The sequence below is a fragment of the Clarias gariepinus genome, chromosome 4 (genome assembly GCF_024256425.1).
Source record: "Clarias gariepinus isolate MV-2021 ecotype Netherlands chromosome 4, CGAR_prim_01v2, whole genome shotgun sequence".
Lineage (NCBI taxonomy): Eukaryota > Metazoa > Chordata > Actinopteri > Siluriformes > Clariidae > Clarias > Clarias gariepinus.
Genome location: NC_071103.1, coordinates 39,038,757 through 39,053,128, shown reverse-complemented (window position 1 = coordinate 39,053,128; position 14,372 = coordinate 39,038,757). Strand labels below are relative to the sequence as shown.

The 14,372-nt window shown below is 35.2% G+C and overlaps 1 protein-coding gene across 4 annotated transcripts in view; it reads right to left on the bottom strand.

Annotated features, from left to right (window-relative positions):
- Positions 1 to 14,372, bottom strand: part of col11a1a (collagen, type XI, alpha 1a) — a 97,873-nt gene that overhangs the window by 40,523 nt on the left and 42,978 nt on the right. For all 4 annotated transcript variants that reach the window (XM_053494018.1, XM_053494016.1, XM_053494019.1 and 1 more), the window contains 15 exons: positions 12,667 to 12,720; positions 12,487 to 12,540; positions 9,371 to 9,424; positions 9,234 to 9,278; positions 8,591 to 8,644; positions 8,467 to 8,511; positions 7,289 to 7,342; positions 6,705 to 6,749; positions 4,741 to 4,794; positions 4,530 to 4,574; positions 3,681 to 3,734; positions 3,546 to 3,590; positions 2,461 to 2,514; positions 2,247 to 2,354; positions 1,748 to 1,801 (listed from right to left, as the gene is read on the bottom strand). In XM_053494018.1, coding sequence (XP_053349993.1) covers positions 1,748 to 1,801; positions 2,247 to 2,354; positions 2,461 to 2,514; positions 3,546 to 3,590; positions 3,681 to 3,734; positions 4,530 to 4,574; positions 4,741 to 4,794; positions 6,705 to 6,749; positions 7,289 to 7,342; positions 8,467 to 8,511; positions 8,591 to 8,644; positions 9,234 to 9,278; positions 9,371 to 9,424; positions 12,487 to 12,540; positions 12,667 to 12,720 — 819 coding nt within the window. The remainder of the gene's footprint in view (positions 1 to 1,747; positions 1,802 to 2,246; positions 2,355 to 2,460; positions 2,515 to 3,545; positions 3,591 to 3,680; positions 3,735 to 4,529; positions 4,575 to 4,740; positions 4,795 to 6,704; positions 6,750 to 7,288; positions 7,343 to 8,466; positions 8,512 to 8,590; positions 8,645 to 9,233; positions 9,279 to 9,370; positions 9,425 to 12,486; positions 12,541 to 12,666; positions 12,721 to 14,372) is intronic.

Genomic DNA, 14,372 nt, shown 5'->3' with positions numbered 1-14,372 from the left:
CTGGAGGTGTGGTGAATTGAAGTGGACTTCTGCAGCCTGCGGGGATGATGGGAATTCAAACACAACCACAAGCTCTTCACTCATTCATCTCTCTCTCTCTCTCTCGGTATTAAAAACACGAGCTGGCTGATGAAAGCTGGACCTTGGCAACGCTATGCGGCGGTCATAAAAGATAGAGGCTTTTTATTATTTTATTAAAATTGGGTTCTTAACTACCTTGTGGAAAAGTTTAAGCTTTCTTATGAAAAACTGAGACGCTACCAGTGAATAAGTTTGGAAACACTCAATTGATTATATATTTTTTATCATTTCAATAAAAGCTTAAGATCAAAGTTTGTTTCTAAAGCAATCAATGCCCTGTTACAATTTCTGTAATGTAAAACAGCTCTAGAGACACACACCACACAAATCACAGCTTACTAATCCCTAATTAAATTATTTTTATCACACTAGTTAAATTATAACCTTATAATAATCACCTGTCATTAATGCCTAACCCCAATCTTTAATTGTTACTCCCTAAAAGCACAATTCAACTATCCCTAGTCCCTAATCCCTAATTACTAACCCTAACTCACCAATGCCTAATCCCGAAACACTAATTACATATCCCTAACCTCAACTCATTTATTACCAGCCCGTAATTGCTCATTCCTAATCTTAACTAACCAATCCCTAATCTCTAATCTCTAATTCCCAATTGCTAATCCCTAACCTCTAATCGCTGACTACTAATCCCTTATCTCTCATCCATAACCCACCAAATGTTAGTCACTAATCCCTAACACTTTATCCTGATTTGCTAATCCCAATCTCCCAACCCTTATACACAAATCCTGAACACCAACTGCTAATCCTTGATGGACCACTATTTGCTAATCCCTAAATTATTTATAACCCCAATCCCTAATCCTTAATCTCTAAACCACAAATCCTTAATCACTTAACCTTAATCGATAACATCCAATGTCTACTCAATAATCACTTAATCATTTATGTTTCATCCCTAATACCTATTTCCCAATCATGAAGAATTAATTGTAATTCCTAACCTTTATTATAATCCCTAATCACTAACTCCTAATCCGTATTTGCTAAATTGTCTTTTTTTTCTTTTTTGCAGTCATCTCAATGATCTAAAATATTTTTTTAAAAACATAATAGAATTTTTTTTTAATAATGTAAAATTATAGTCTATCAATTTGTTGGATTTATTTTAATCCCTGATTTTTCCATAATTAACAATCTCTGTTTTCTGGTTTTGGATTAAACCAACCAATTAAAAAGGGTACTGTAATAGCTCTGAGAATTCAAATATAACGATTCCAACTATTAAATGTTAAAACCTTTTATCAGTGTTATAAAGATGGATATAAAATTTCAGTCCTACTGCTTATGATTTAAAAAGTCCAAGGGGATCACACTGATTTAAATGAATATTTAATCCCCTGAAATGGGCAGGTTGCCATGACTGCAAGGAGATATCAATTATACAAACCAACATGTGTTATATGTATCTGAAGTAATACAGGAAGATACACACATACAGAGAGAGAGAGAGAGAGATTGTGTATGAGTTATGAGCTCTCACAGCGCCATCGCAAACGTCACACCAGCATCACTCCATCATGGGCGTGTCCCAAACCTCACTCTGTTCTCAGCACAAGCCACGATTTACTACGCTGCATCACAGACATTATGGAGATGTGTGCACTTTACAGAGTGTCTGGGAGTGAACATACTGTACCTTCGGTCCCTGGCGTCCTGGATATCCAGGTAATCCGGGAACTCCGAGTTTACCCTGCAGGAAAACATCAGCAGTACATGCACAGACGGTCATTCGTAGAAGAATATACAGTACTGTGGGCAGCCAATTTATTTTAACACTAATCATCACCCTGATGTCTCTGACATCTTTTAAAAGTTTTAAAAGTGACATTGACAGTTTTAAAATTAATATTTATTTTAAACAATAAAAAGTAAATATGTTACACAATTGCATGTTGTGTTTGTATTTTATTCATTATTAAATTTTATATCTTTTTTTCTTTAATATTTATAACAAGCCCTAGCCGCATGACTACTGTAAGTACTTAAATATTATACCGAGTCTCAGTCGTATAATGTAAGTATCATAAATGCATGATTTCAGGGCAGAGCCATGTGTTCTGTAAACTAAATACTCTGGATATATGTTTTATATACTTTATAAAGAAAATTGGTAAAAGACAAATAAGAGTTCGAACCTTTTCTCCAGCCAGTCCCATGGGTCCAGATTCACCAGGAGGACCACTGCGACCTTTAGGACCTTCAGGGCCGTCTTCACCTCTGGGTCCAAGCAAACCGGCCTCACCCTAAACACACACACACACACACATTTTACAAAACGATAATATTCAATTTATTATTTTTCAGATTAAATATTCAGTATGCAGGGAATATACAAGTATATGTACTCACTCTGTCTCCTTTGAGACCCATGTCTCCTTTAAACCCGGGGAATCCGTCTTCACCCTGAGGAGAAAGAAAAATTATATAAAAATATAATTCAATTTACCCACAATACAGCTTTTACACAGTGAAACAACAAAAACAAACATTGATTCTTTTTAATCTTCCTATTTCCCCCCTTTTTTCTTTTTTTTTTTACATCAAGTTACTCAGTAAACCCAGTTTTAGAGCAGGAAACTGGACCATGCTGCCCCCTACAGGCTACACGGTAACAATGCCATTAGGCTTATCCTCCATTTGTTTGCATAAAATGATGAATTGTATGTAAAGGAATTTATTGAAAAGCATGTGATGTAAAGTAATTTAAAGTAATTAAAGTTAAAAATTATTTAAATTAACTTTAAATGTAAAGTTGTTTAATTCAAACAAAGTCATAAAACTGTGAACTGTTAAGAATAAATAGTCTCCAACTAGGAATCATTTACATGATGAACAAAATGAGCAAAGATTTAAATCAGGAATTATTGATAAGGAATAAAAATCTTTAACATTAGGGATCATTTATAATAAACAAAGTGAAAAATCTGGACTCATTTATGACAAATACAGTCTCAAAAGTCTGAATAATTTTCAGTAAACAAATCAGGAATCATTTATGTTGAATAAAGTCTTAAATTAAGAATTATTCACAACAAATAAACTTCTCATTTACTGTAGGTATCACTTAAAATAAATGAAGCCTACAAAAACTAGGAACCAATTACAAAGAAATGCAATCTTAAATTAGGACTCATTAAGGACGAATAACGGTTAAATTTACAATTAAATAGTCTCAAATTATGAATTATTTTCACCAAACAAAGTTTTAAGCTATAAATCATTTACAAAAATTCTAAATAAAATAGGCATCACTTATTATGGATACAGATTCAACTCTATAAATAATTTACAGTCTCAACCTAGGAGTTATTTACAGTGAATCAACTCATTTAATCATGTACCTGAGTACCAGACCAAATCTAATGATCACAGATTTTCTTATCTAACTCATTACTACACTATACTTTACCACGACACAGAATTCTGATCCTCACCTTCTCTCCTTTTCCACCTTTAAGTCCTCGAACTCCATCGGCCCCCTGTTTAAAAACACATCATGAGCTCAGACCTCACACAGTGAATATGTACTGTATTTATTCTCTGTACAACTTTATGTTTTTTCTTTGTACCTTCACTCCACGAGGTCCCGGGTATCCGATTGGCCCCTGAGGACCAGGCTGACCCTAAATTAGAAATAAATAAAAACAAAATGAATATAATAATTCAATATTCAGTGTTCTATATTTTGTTTTAAACTAATGATTTCGCATTATTGGAAATATAAGCAATATAGCAATCAGTAATAATTAAATAAGTAATAATTTTTTATTTTATTTAAATAAACAATTCTTGTGTCTTGATTTTTGGGAAAAACAATTTTTTAAAGTACAAATAAATTTGTATGGAAATGTAAATATTATTCTGTAGTTTCAACTGTATAAATATTTTAAAATGTATAAAGTAATTTAAAAAAGGTATTTTTAGTGCAAGTGTGATATTTGTTATATATTATAATGAGAAGTTAAACATTGGATAAGACACAATGTAACATTTAATGCAATTGTTTTGTTGTATTATCCAAAATATTTATTTATTTATTTATTTATTTTAAGGGGATCATGTTAAGGCTTTTTTATACTTATTTGTTTACTTATGTATGTATTTATTTATTTAAGTAGTGTGCATTTTTTATGAAAATAAGCTCTGCGAATTTGGACCAATCACGTGTAAGATTGGATGATAAAAGCTAAGAAAACTAATATTCATAAATATACATATATATATGTACAGTGTTGTTGCACAAACGTGACTTAAATGAGGGGGCTAATATTAATAATTCCTCATGTTTTAAATGTACAGTGTGGTCTGTCAGTACGCACACAGCTCCAGCATCACCGCATATTATTTATGACTTATGATGGACTATATATCTCCTCGTGTAGAGTTAATCGTCATGACAGCATGTAATCAGGTCTTACCAGAGCTCCTTTCTCTCCTGCAGGTCCCTCTTTTCCTGGATGACCCTAAAAAAGATGAAGGAGGTTATGAGTACAGACTCATCTGTCATGAGTTCAGACTGTATTTGTGCTCCAGGATTACTCTTTGTGTGTGTGAGTGAGTGAGTAAGTGTAGTGTGTGTGTGTGTGTGTGTGTGTGTGTGTGTGCAGGTGTGTGTGGAGCGATACGTACAGGAGGTCCATCAGAACCAGGTAAACCAGGCAGGCCAGAACGACCTTGAGGACCCTGCGAGAAAGAGCGAGAGGACGGGGAAAATCAGGGTTGCTCTTGTTAAAACAATGCATTAATGTTACCATAGCAACGATGCTAAACTACAGAAACACAATGAACACCTTTATGAATGAGCTCTGATGTTGGCGTGATGAAGCCAGCTATACCCTACGGTGTTTTGTTCTCGCTGCCTTTTAAAATGTTAAAATGTATCACATGTGTAAAGGTTAAAAGGCTGAAAGTTTATGATGCTTAAAGATTAAAATGTTAAAAAAAAACTGTAACAATCTTTTCTGAAGGTTAAAATATGTCAAAAGATTAAAACAACAGAATGGTAAAAGGATGAAATGGTACAGTAGCACGATTTAATGCTAGGTGATTTCTAGGATGCTGCTATGATATTCCTTTTTCTTGTTGAAGTGTTGCTAGGTGGTTGCTATGGTGAACCAGAGGGTTGCTAGATTGTAGGTCTGTAGATGCCAGTTGGTTGTTTATGTACAGTGTTGACTATAATATTACAGGTGGATTTTATACTGTTGCTTGGTGGTTGCTCTGATGGATGCCAGTGTGATGCTGGGTGGTTAATATTGTATTCAATTTTGATTAAAAGGTTGTTGCTAGGGTGTTGCTATTAATTTGCTATGGTATTCTAGGTGGTTGCTAGGGTCTTGGCTAGTCAGTTGTGATCCTACTCCAGATGATTGCTATATGGTTTGTGCTGTAGGCGGTTAAAATGACTTGCCAAGCTGTTGCCCAGGACTTGCTTTAATGGGTTGCTATGGTGTTGCTAGGTGGTTGCTAAGTTATTTCAGGTAATTGCTGTGATATTCTATTTGGTTGCTAAGGTGTTGCCAGGTAAATGCCATTGAATTCTATTTGGTTGTTAGGGTGGTAACATGTTACTGCATTTACTTGCTATGGTTTTATTGGGTGGTTGCTATGATTCCAGGTTGTTGCGCTGATCTTTTTCTAAATTGATTTATCAATTAGTTGATGAGTTTAGTTGGTTTCTATGGCATTTCAGGTGGTTGTCATGGTCTTTCTACATGGTTGCTATGATATCCCATGTAGTCGTTAAGCTAATGCTAACAGATGCTAATGTTTTGTTAAAGGGTTACCATGGCATTTAATTTGATTGCTAGGTGTTTCTAAATGATTGCCATGGCATTTCATTTGGTTGCTAGGGTGTTGTTAGAGGTTTGCCATTTGATTTTATTTGGTTGCTAGGACTTTCCTAGCTGCTTGCTGTAATATTCCATTTTATTGCTAAGATGTTTCTAGGTGTCTTTTTTTAATATTGGTTGCTAGCGCATTGCTAGTGTGGTAATTCCATGCAATTATTAAAGTGTTACTATCTAGTTACTACGGTATACCAGATGTTTTATAATGTGTTGTTAGGTGTACAGTTTATGAAATTATTTATTTGGTTAGTAGTTTGGTTTGGTTGCATTTTTTTCATACTCTATACAGTAGATTCTATGATGATACCCAGTTGGAATATGAAGTTGCAAAAAAAATAGACTGATGATGTAAAAGGAATAGACTGATGATGTAAATGGGATAGAATGATGATGTGAAATTAATTAAGTGGTGAGTTTGGGAGAAAAAAATGGAGAAAGGGGACAAGGAACAAAGTATTTCAAAGGTTTAAAAAAAAAAAAAAAGGGGAGAGAGATTAGAAAAGGAGAGATCTCCATGTGGACAAGAAGGAGGTGGTGATGCAACACCAAAAAGAAGACAAGAGGGCCCTTCACACATTATGATGTCATAGTGCTTGGGCCCTAAAGAATAGACTGATGTAAAACAAATGGACAAAAAAGTATATGAATAGATAGATGTAAAGAGAATAAACTGATGATGTCATAAAAACACACCCTATGATGTTAGCAGAAAAAGTCGATGATGTAATCAGCAGGTCTACTTACTTTTTCTCCAGGTGGACCAATTGGCCCTTGGGGTCCAGGCAGTCCCTGCAAGACAGCAGACAGCAGATCAACAGAAAGTGTGATCTTTCAGTGTGTGTGTGTGTGTGTGTGTGTGTGTGTGTGTGATTGGATACAGATTTAAACCCAATAATGCCCCCAATTGTTTTCTTGTGAACCAAAAGTGGGACTGAAAAAGTGTTTATTTACGGTGTGTGTGTGTGTGTGTGTGTGTGTGTGTGTGTGTGTGTGTGTGTTTGTGTGTGTAATGTGAGCCCAGTGCTGTATGAATGAGGTGCTTTCACTTGCCTCAAACTGAGACCCAGTTGAGTTGAGACTAAGCCCCGCCTTCCCACAAACCCCAGCCAATTATAACTGTGGTATAATTACCCGTGTGTAGAGAAGAATTATTATAATAATAATAATAATAATTATTATTATTATTATTATTATTATTATTCATTTTATTTTTTTAATACTAATCTGAGATTATCTGGATCCTATCACTATCATAATTAAATTAAGCATCTGACTGAGAAATAGCGAGACTGCTCCTGGGGTGAAATGTGTGTTAAATATTTACAGACCTGTGTTCCTGGGATTCCCTGCTGACCAGGGGGACCTGGTTCTCCTTGAGGTCCCTGAAAAACGAGAAGAAATAAACAGTGAAGAAACTGTGTGTAAAAGGTGCAATCCTTCTGGACAAAGAAAGCTTATTTTCGAACAAGGAGCTAACAGACCCGTCAGTCAAAAATAAAAATCTTATCAGTATGTCATGACAAACAGATGATTCTTCTGAATTTCATTACACACTGACATTTTTAATCTGTGGGTCTATATATGCTTGGATACCTTCGCAAACAATGTTCCCTTTCATGCCCAATTAGCGCTACATTGCTATGTTTCTGACCTGACGTAAAGGGCTTGACCTCCATTTTTTATTTTGACTGAAATTTTCGGATTAACTGTTGATCGAAGGGTTAAGCTTATTTACGTAGACTTGGAGTAAACACCCTGGGCATCAGTGAGAGCTGTGGCAACAGGGCTAGCTAGCACATTTCTGTGGCGTTAGGTTACGCAAGGTCGTTTAAAGTTCGCATGTCGCTCTTCATTTCTTTGCTAGCTCACTAACAAAACATGTGCTATTCAGTCTGTAGAAACAGGTGAAATCCTGGTCATTTCATTAGAAAAGCAAGGTTACAAATTACTATTTGTTTCTTAGTATAGTTTATTAGCATAAAAAAAATTTTTATAGTTAAAGTCTATTTTTTTTTTACATCAGTAGTATACTGTCGATATACTAAAACAAGAATACGCTAATAAATGTAGTGTTGTCGGAACAGAATTTGTAAGATTTAAAAAAATATTTTCTATATTTCTAATATTTTATTCTAGTTTAATAAACTATATATATTTATAAGAATAGATTAATTGTAAATTTTATTGTATATTATTATTATTATTATTATTATTATTATTATTATTATTATCTAGGCAATTTCTTTGGTAAAATTTTGCTAAATATTTTGAAGCCATTCTTTATAGCAATGCAAATACAGTATTATTTTTAAACGACAAAAATGTATTTACAACATACTTAAACAATTTACAATTTTACCATAGTTATATGCTAATAAACTCAGAACTCTGTCTGAATTACCCTAACATACTGTGGTGAAAATATATTTTTGTAGATGAACCAAATAAAACTATTAAAGTGAGGATACAAAGTTTAGCTTTAAAGGTGAATATCTAAAAATCTTACCATGTTTCCTTTGGGACCCTGAGGACCGTCAACACCGGCGACACCCTACAGAGAGACATCAAGTGAGATTAGCACAATGCAAAATTAAACAAACAAACAAACAAACAAACAAACAAATACTCACAGGCTGGCCAGGAGGACCTGTAGAACCTCGGGGACCAGGCAGACCTCGTGGACCCTGGGAGGAAAAACACAAAAAAGTTTATGTAAAAATCAAAAACGCACAAAAAACTAGAACACATGTTTCACTGTATGTATGCTGAATACTGGAAATAATACTGTAGCAGACGATACTGTATGAACTAAAGCATAGGTGCTTGAAATTAATTAATAAGCATTAAAATGTTTGTCAATGTAGTATCCACATTTGTTAACAAAGTTAATTTTGACATTTTAGTAGTAGATACAAGAAATTAAAGATGTTTTCTATTTCTCGTAACTTTTGCAAATCCACTTAAACTTGTTAGACACTTTATTTTTGTTAACTCTTGTATGTAAATGTTGATTTACAGTTTAGCTGGAATTCATTAATCCATTAAGGACACCATATGGGATTAGACTCAATTTTGAAAGTCACATCACCTATTGCATAAGCTCCACCCACTTTTATCTAGCCACATGAAACTCACCCAAACATACATAGGATAGATAGGATATAGCATTGATTACATTTGTAAAGTGAATATGAAATGTGCTCTGTATGGCATCAGGAAGTAAAACAGGAAGTTCAGATGCATATTATACAGTAAGTGGAAGTGGTAACTTACGCTTTCTCCAGCCAGCCCTCGTGGTCCGATCTCTCCGTCCTCTCCCTTCGGAGATGAGACACAACAACGGGTTTTATACTCCAAACAAAAGCTTTGTTTAAACCATGACATTTACACACTTATATAAAAACACTTACCCTGGGTCCATCTTCTCCGGGAGCACCAAGGGGTCCGGGAGGACCGATATCTCCCTGACAACCAGGACAGAAAAAGATAGAATCAGAATCAGACAGAACAAAGGGACAATATGTTGATGTTTTAACCCTTTGCATCCTCGCTGAATAATGGTTTGTCTCGGTGCCGGTGAGTTTTGCTCAGGACGCTGGTGTTTTCGGAGCCATTAACAAAATGTGGGCAATCCATCACACTGACACATCATTTACTACCTCTAACAGGCTCATAAATTATAATGAGATGTGAACATATTTCATAATCAAGTACACCTAAATGTTTATTAGCCATTATTACCGCTCGTTTACAGTGTGCCTTCTCCTGAGCCTGCATCAGTGGGTGAGGAGTTACTGTGGCAGTGGCTTAATCTCGCATTTGATTACTGACTCACGCACAATACCGTTAATCAGACACTGAAAATATTTCATATGAACACATACAAATGTTTAATATGAACCCAAACCCTTCCAGCCAGTCACCCTAAATTACATTTCTGATGACTTTCATTTCTGTAATGTAATTCTATGAAAAGAATTATGTGACCATACTGCATGAATTTACAAAAGTGATGTATTGTCAAGAATGGCATTACCGTACAGTCATGTTCAAAAGTTAGCACCTCCTTTTAATTCAATGTTTTGAAAATCTAGCGTATAACCTTTTTTTTTAAGAGGGTAGGTTGAAGCCAGGTCCTGCTAATCATGAGTCCTTGATTAACTGATCATCAGCAGATGTGCAGATCCTCAATAAAAGCATCTAGGTGCCAAGTGGAAACGATACGAGCGATGGTCTTAGAGAAGCGATTGTTGCTGCACATCAAACCGGATGGTGTTATAAAACAATTGGCAAACAATTTAGAGGTCAATGTGAGAAAGATTATTCATCAGTCAGTGAAAAGCAGTAGCCAGGATGGGACGTCTCAGGAAAACTCCCCCCAAGGTCAGACAGTGTAATTCTCAGAGAAATATAAAATTAATTAAAACCAAGAGCTACCCTCAGACCCTGCAGGCCTTCCTGAGCATGTTAAATGATAAAGTCCATGACAGCACAATTACAAGAAGACTGAACAAGTATGTTCAAGCAAAACATGTGCTATTTTGCTTAAAAGATGTCCCGGAGAAACATATTCTGTCTAAAAACAACATTTCCACGTGCACTTTATGTTGTCTTTTTCTATATAGGACTTAGATAGTTTCTTCTTTCTTTCTTAGTTAGTTAGCTAGTTAGTTCTTTGTTAATTTATGTTGTAAAAATATGTTGTATGTAGCACCTTGGTCTTGGAGGAGCAGTGTTTCGTTTTATCGTGTACTGAGCTGTATATGGTTTAAACGACAATAAAAGCCTACTTGACTTGACTTGACTTAACCTAGAAGCACGACTGAGGTTTACAAAGCTGCATCTGAACAAACCACAAGAGTTCTGGAACAGTGTCCTATAGAGAGATGAGACCGAAGTGGAGTTTTTGGCCTTCATGCCCAGAGCCATGTTTGGTTAAAGCCAACACATTTAAGCAGAAACACCTCATACCCACTGTCAAGTACGTTGGTGTAGGGGTGATGATTTGGGTTTGTTTTAGCAGCCGCAGGATCTGGGCACTTTGTCGTCATTGAGTTGGCCATGAAATACTCTGTATACCAGGGTATTCTAAAGACAAATGTAAGGCCCTGGCAGGTCTCTGACAGATAAAACTTGTTCTAAATTCGTTCATGCAACAGGACTATGATCCGAAGCACAAAAATAAATATACATTAGAAAAGTACATGAATAAAAGAATCAAGGTTCGGAAATCTGGAGCTTTTGGAATTTGGAGGTCTGGGCAAGGTCTAGACCACAACCCTATTGAAATGCTGTGGCGGGACCTTAGGAGAGCTGTGCATCACTGCACGTCCCAAAACCTCAATGAACTAAAGCAACGTTCTAAAGAAAAACAGGCCAAAGCAATGTGACTTATATGAAGGAAATGATCACTTTAAGTTATTGTTGCTAAATGTGGGTCTACAAGCTATTGAGTCATGCAGGGTGATTATTATTGCCCACATGTTTATTTCTTTTTGGTTTTATTTTTGTTAAATAAATGATGACACGGTGAAAAAGTACAGTAAATGTTGTTTGTCTGAGATTATATTACTGAGACCTGCTATAATCGGATCCTTTTTACACACAAACTCAAAGAATTAAAAGAAGGAGGTACTAACTTTTGAACATGACTGTACACTATACAAGGTAATGTTCCCACAACATAACAGAGAAATGACACCACACAATGTAACGGTAATGGTGACACAATGTATCATTCGTTATGGAGTAATGATGATACAATGTAGCGTATGGCTAAGGATAATGATGATGATGTCACAACATAAGATAGGATATGACATAGGAAGTAATGACCACGTAACATCATATACATGACAGTAGGGTGATGAAAATGTAGTGATGTAATGCAATATAATATTTGGTACTTTCATTTGACAGTAAAATACAAATAGGTTTATAAGCTGCATAAGCACACACACACACACACACATATACACACCTCTAAAAAAGCTATCTGGCCTAATGTAAACCTCCTTAGAAAGAGAAGTTAGTGTATGTTTAAGGTGTCTGAGTTGACCTCTTTATTTACGCCAGGTGCTTTAAACCTTCTACAGAGGTTTTTTTTTGTCCATAATCCGATAAAAGCCTGTCTCTCATTCACCTGGAGTACAAAGCAGCACTATTCAGCTCTGAAATGCCACTGGCTACACACACACACACACACACACACACACACACTGGACTAGATCATTTGAAACACTCAACAAATCCTCATATTAAACGGTCTACATTTAGCTCTGTTGGTTTACACAGAGGAGATAAGTCCTGCCGTTACGTTCCAGCTGTGAGCGAGAAGGCTTTATACGACAGATGCTGCTCTCAGAGTTTACTCAAGTCTGAGTGTCTGTTCTTAGGTGTAAGGGCATGGGCACAGTAGCTTGAGTAGCTTGAGTGGTTGAAAGCATCAGTGGGTGTGTGTGTGTGTGTGTGAGTGTGTGTGTGTGTGTGTGTGTGTTTAATCAAACAAGACAGTGTTAGTACTCACCCTGTGTCCTTTCTCTCCTGGGAGACCTGGAAGACCATCGAACCCTCTGTCACCCTGCAAACGTACACACACACAAACACACACACACACAAATGTCAGAAATGCAAAGAGTTTTAACACTTATAATTACATTATAATATTATGAAACAGTATTTTAATTATACACTTAAGTGTTCTAACCTTAGATCCAGGTTCTCCGGGCATTCCACGAGCTCCATCAGTTCCAGAACGACCCTTTCACACACACACACACACACACACAAACACACACACACACACACACACACACACCAGACAAACATTGTTATTAGTAGTAATAGTGGTAAGTTTGAAATATAATGAGGTTCTCATACTTTCCTTCAGTGTAAGTTAGTGTGTGTTTCAGTGCGGAGTAACAATAAAAAATTCTGATTTACTGTTTCACGTCTGAGATCCTGATTTGTCTCGTCCTCGTACTGTAATTACGTGAGGAAAAGCCCTGAGTGTTCCCCAAACCCACTCACATCGACCCACTCCGATCTCACTACTGATTTGTTTTAATGTAAAAAAGAGATGAGGGTCTTCCAGAGAAGACATGTGTCGCCTGCAAACTGGACGTGCGGCGTGTGTTCTAGGGCTGTACAAAATAAAATAGTTTGTGCTGTGGGGTGATCGCTAATAAACGGTGTGTGTAGGTTTGGTCAAATGGTTTCTGAGGCCTTGCGAATGAAAGAAAAGTGTTACGATGATGATAATCGATGACAGAACCACCGCTGCCACCACCGCTGTGAGGCGACACATCGTGGTCCTTACGTGACAGATGGCTCAAAAACATTAATTTAAATAAATCAATAAGTAAGTAATTAATAAAATTAATTAATTAATGAAATTAAATAAATAAATAAATAAACAAATACATATAAAAAATAAAGTATAAATAATGTATATATAAATATATAAATGTATGATGTTAAAATGTAATTTCATAAATAAATAAACAAATGAATTAGGCTAAAATTAGGTAAGTAAATAAATGATTTTTAAAATACATTAATAATTTGAATTTATTAATTATTATTTTTTTAATAAATTTGTATAAAATTTAAATTGAATATGTAAATAAATATATAAATGTATAGCAATAAAATGTAATTAAATAAATCAATAGATAAACAAATAAATGAAACCAAAATTAAATAGGTAAATAAATAAAGAGATATTAAAATATAATGTTAAATGTATAAATAAACTTATTATTATGTTAACATGTTATCTAATAAATAAATTGTTTAAAAAACAAATGAATAAAACCAAATTTAAGTAAGAAAATAAATAAATTCATTTAATAAATAACAAAAAAAATTCAACTAAAATAAAGTTAAATATATAATTATATAAATGTATCACATTAAAATGCAATTAAGTAAATAAATATAAAAACAAAATATAAAAATAAAATTAAATATAAAAAGAAATCAAAAAAAATTAATTTATTAAATACTTTCACGTCGTTACCGCTTAATCCTGTATTCAGGGTCTGGGGGGCTTGGAGCCTATCCCAGGAGACTTGGGGCACGAGACAGGGTACACCCTGGACACACTCACACACTACGGGCAATTTAAGAACGCCAATCAACTTAACCTACATGCTTTGGACTGTGGGAGGAAACCGGAGTACCTGGAGGAAACCCACCAAGCACGGAGAGAACATGCAAACTCCATGCACACAGAAACGGGAATCGAGCCTGGCTGGGAATTGAACCTGGACCCTGGAGGTGCAGTGCGACAGTGCTAACCACTACACCATGCCGCCTTTTATTGCATAAGTTTTTTTTTTAAGTAAATAAGTTAAAGTTAAATATCTTAATAAATGTAAAAATCTATTGCATTGAAATGAATTGAAATAA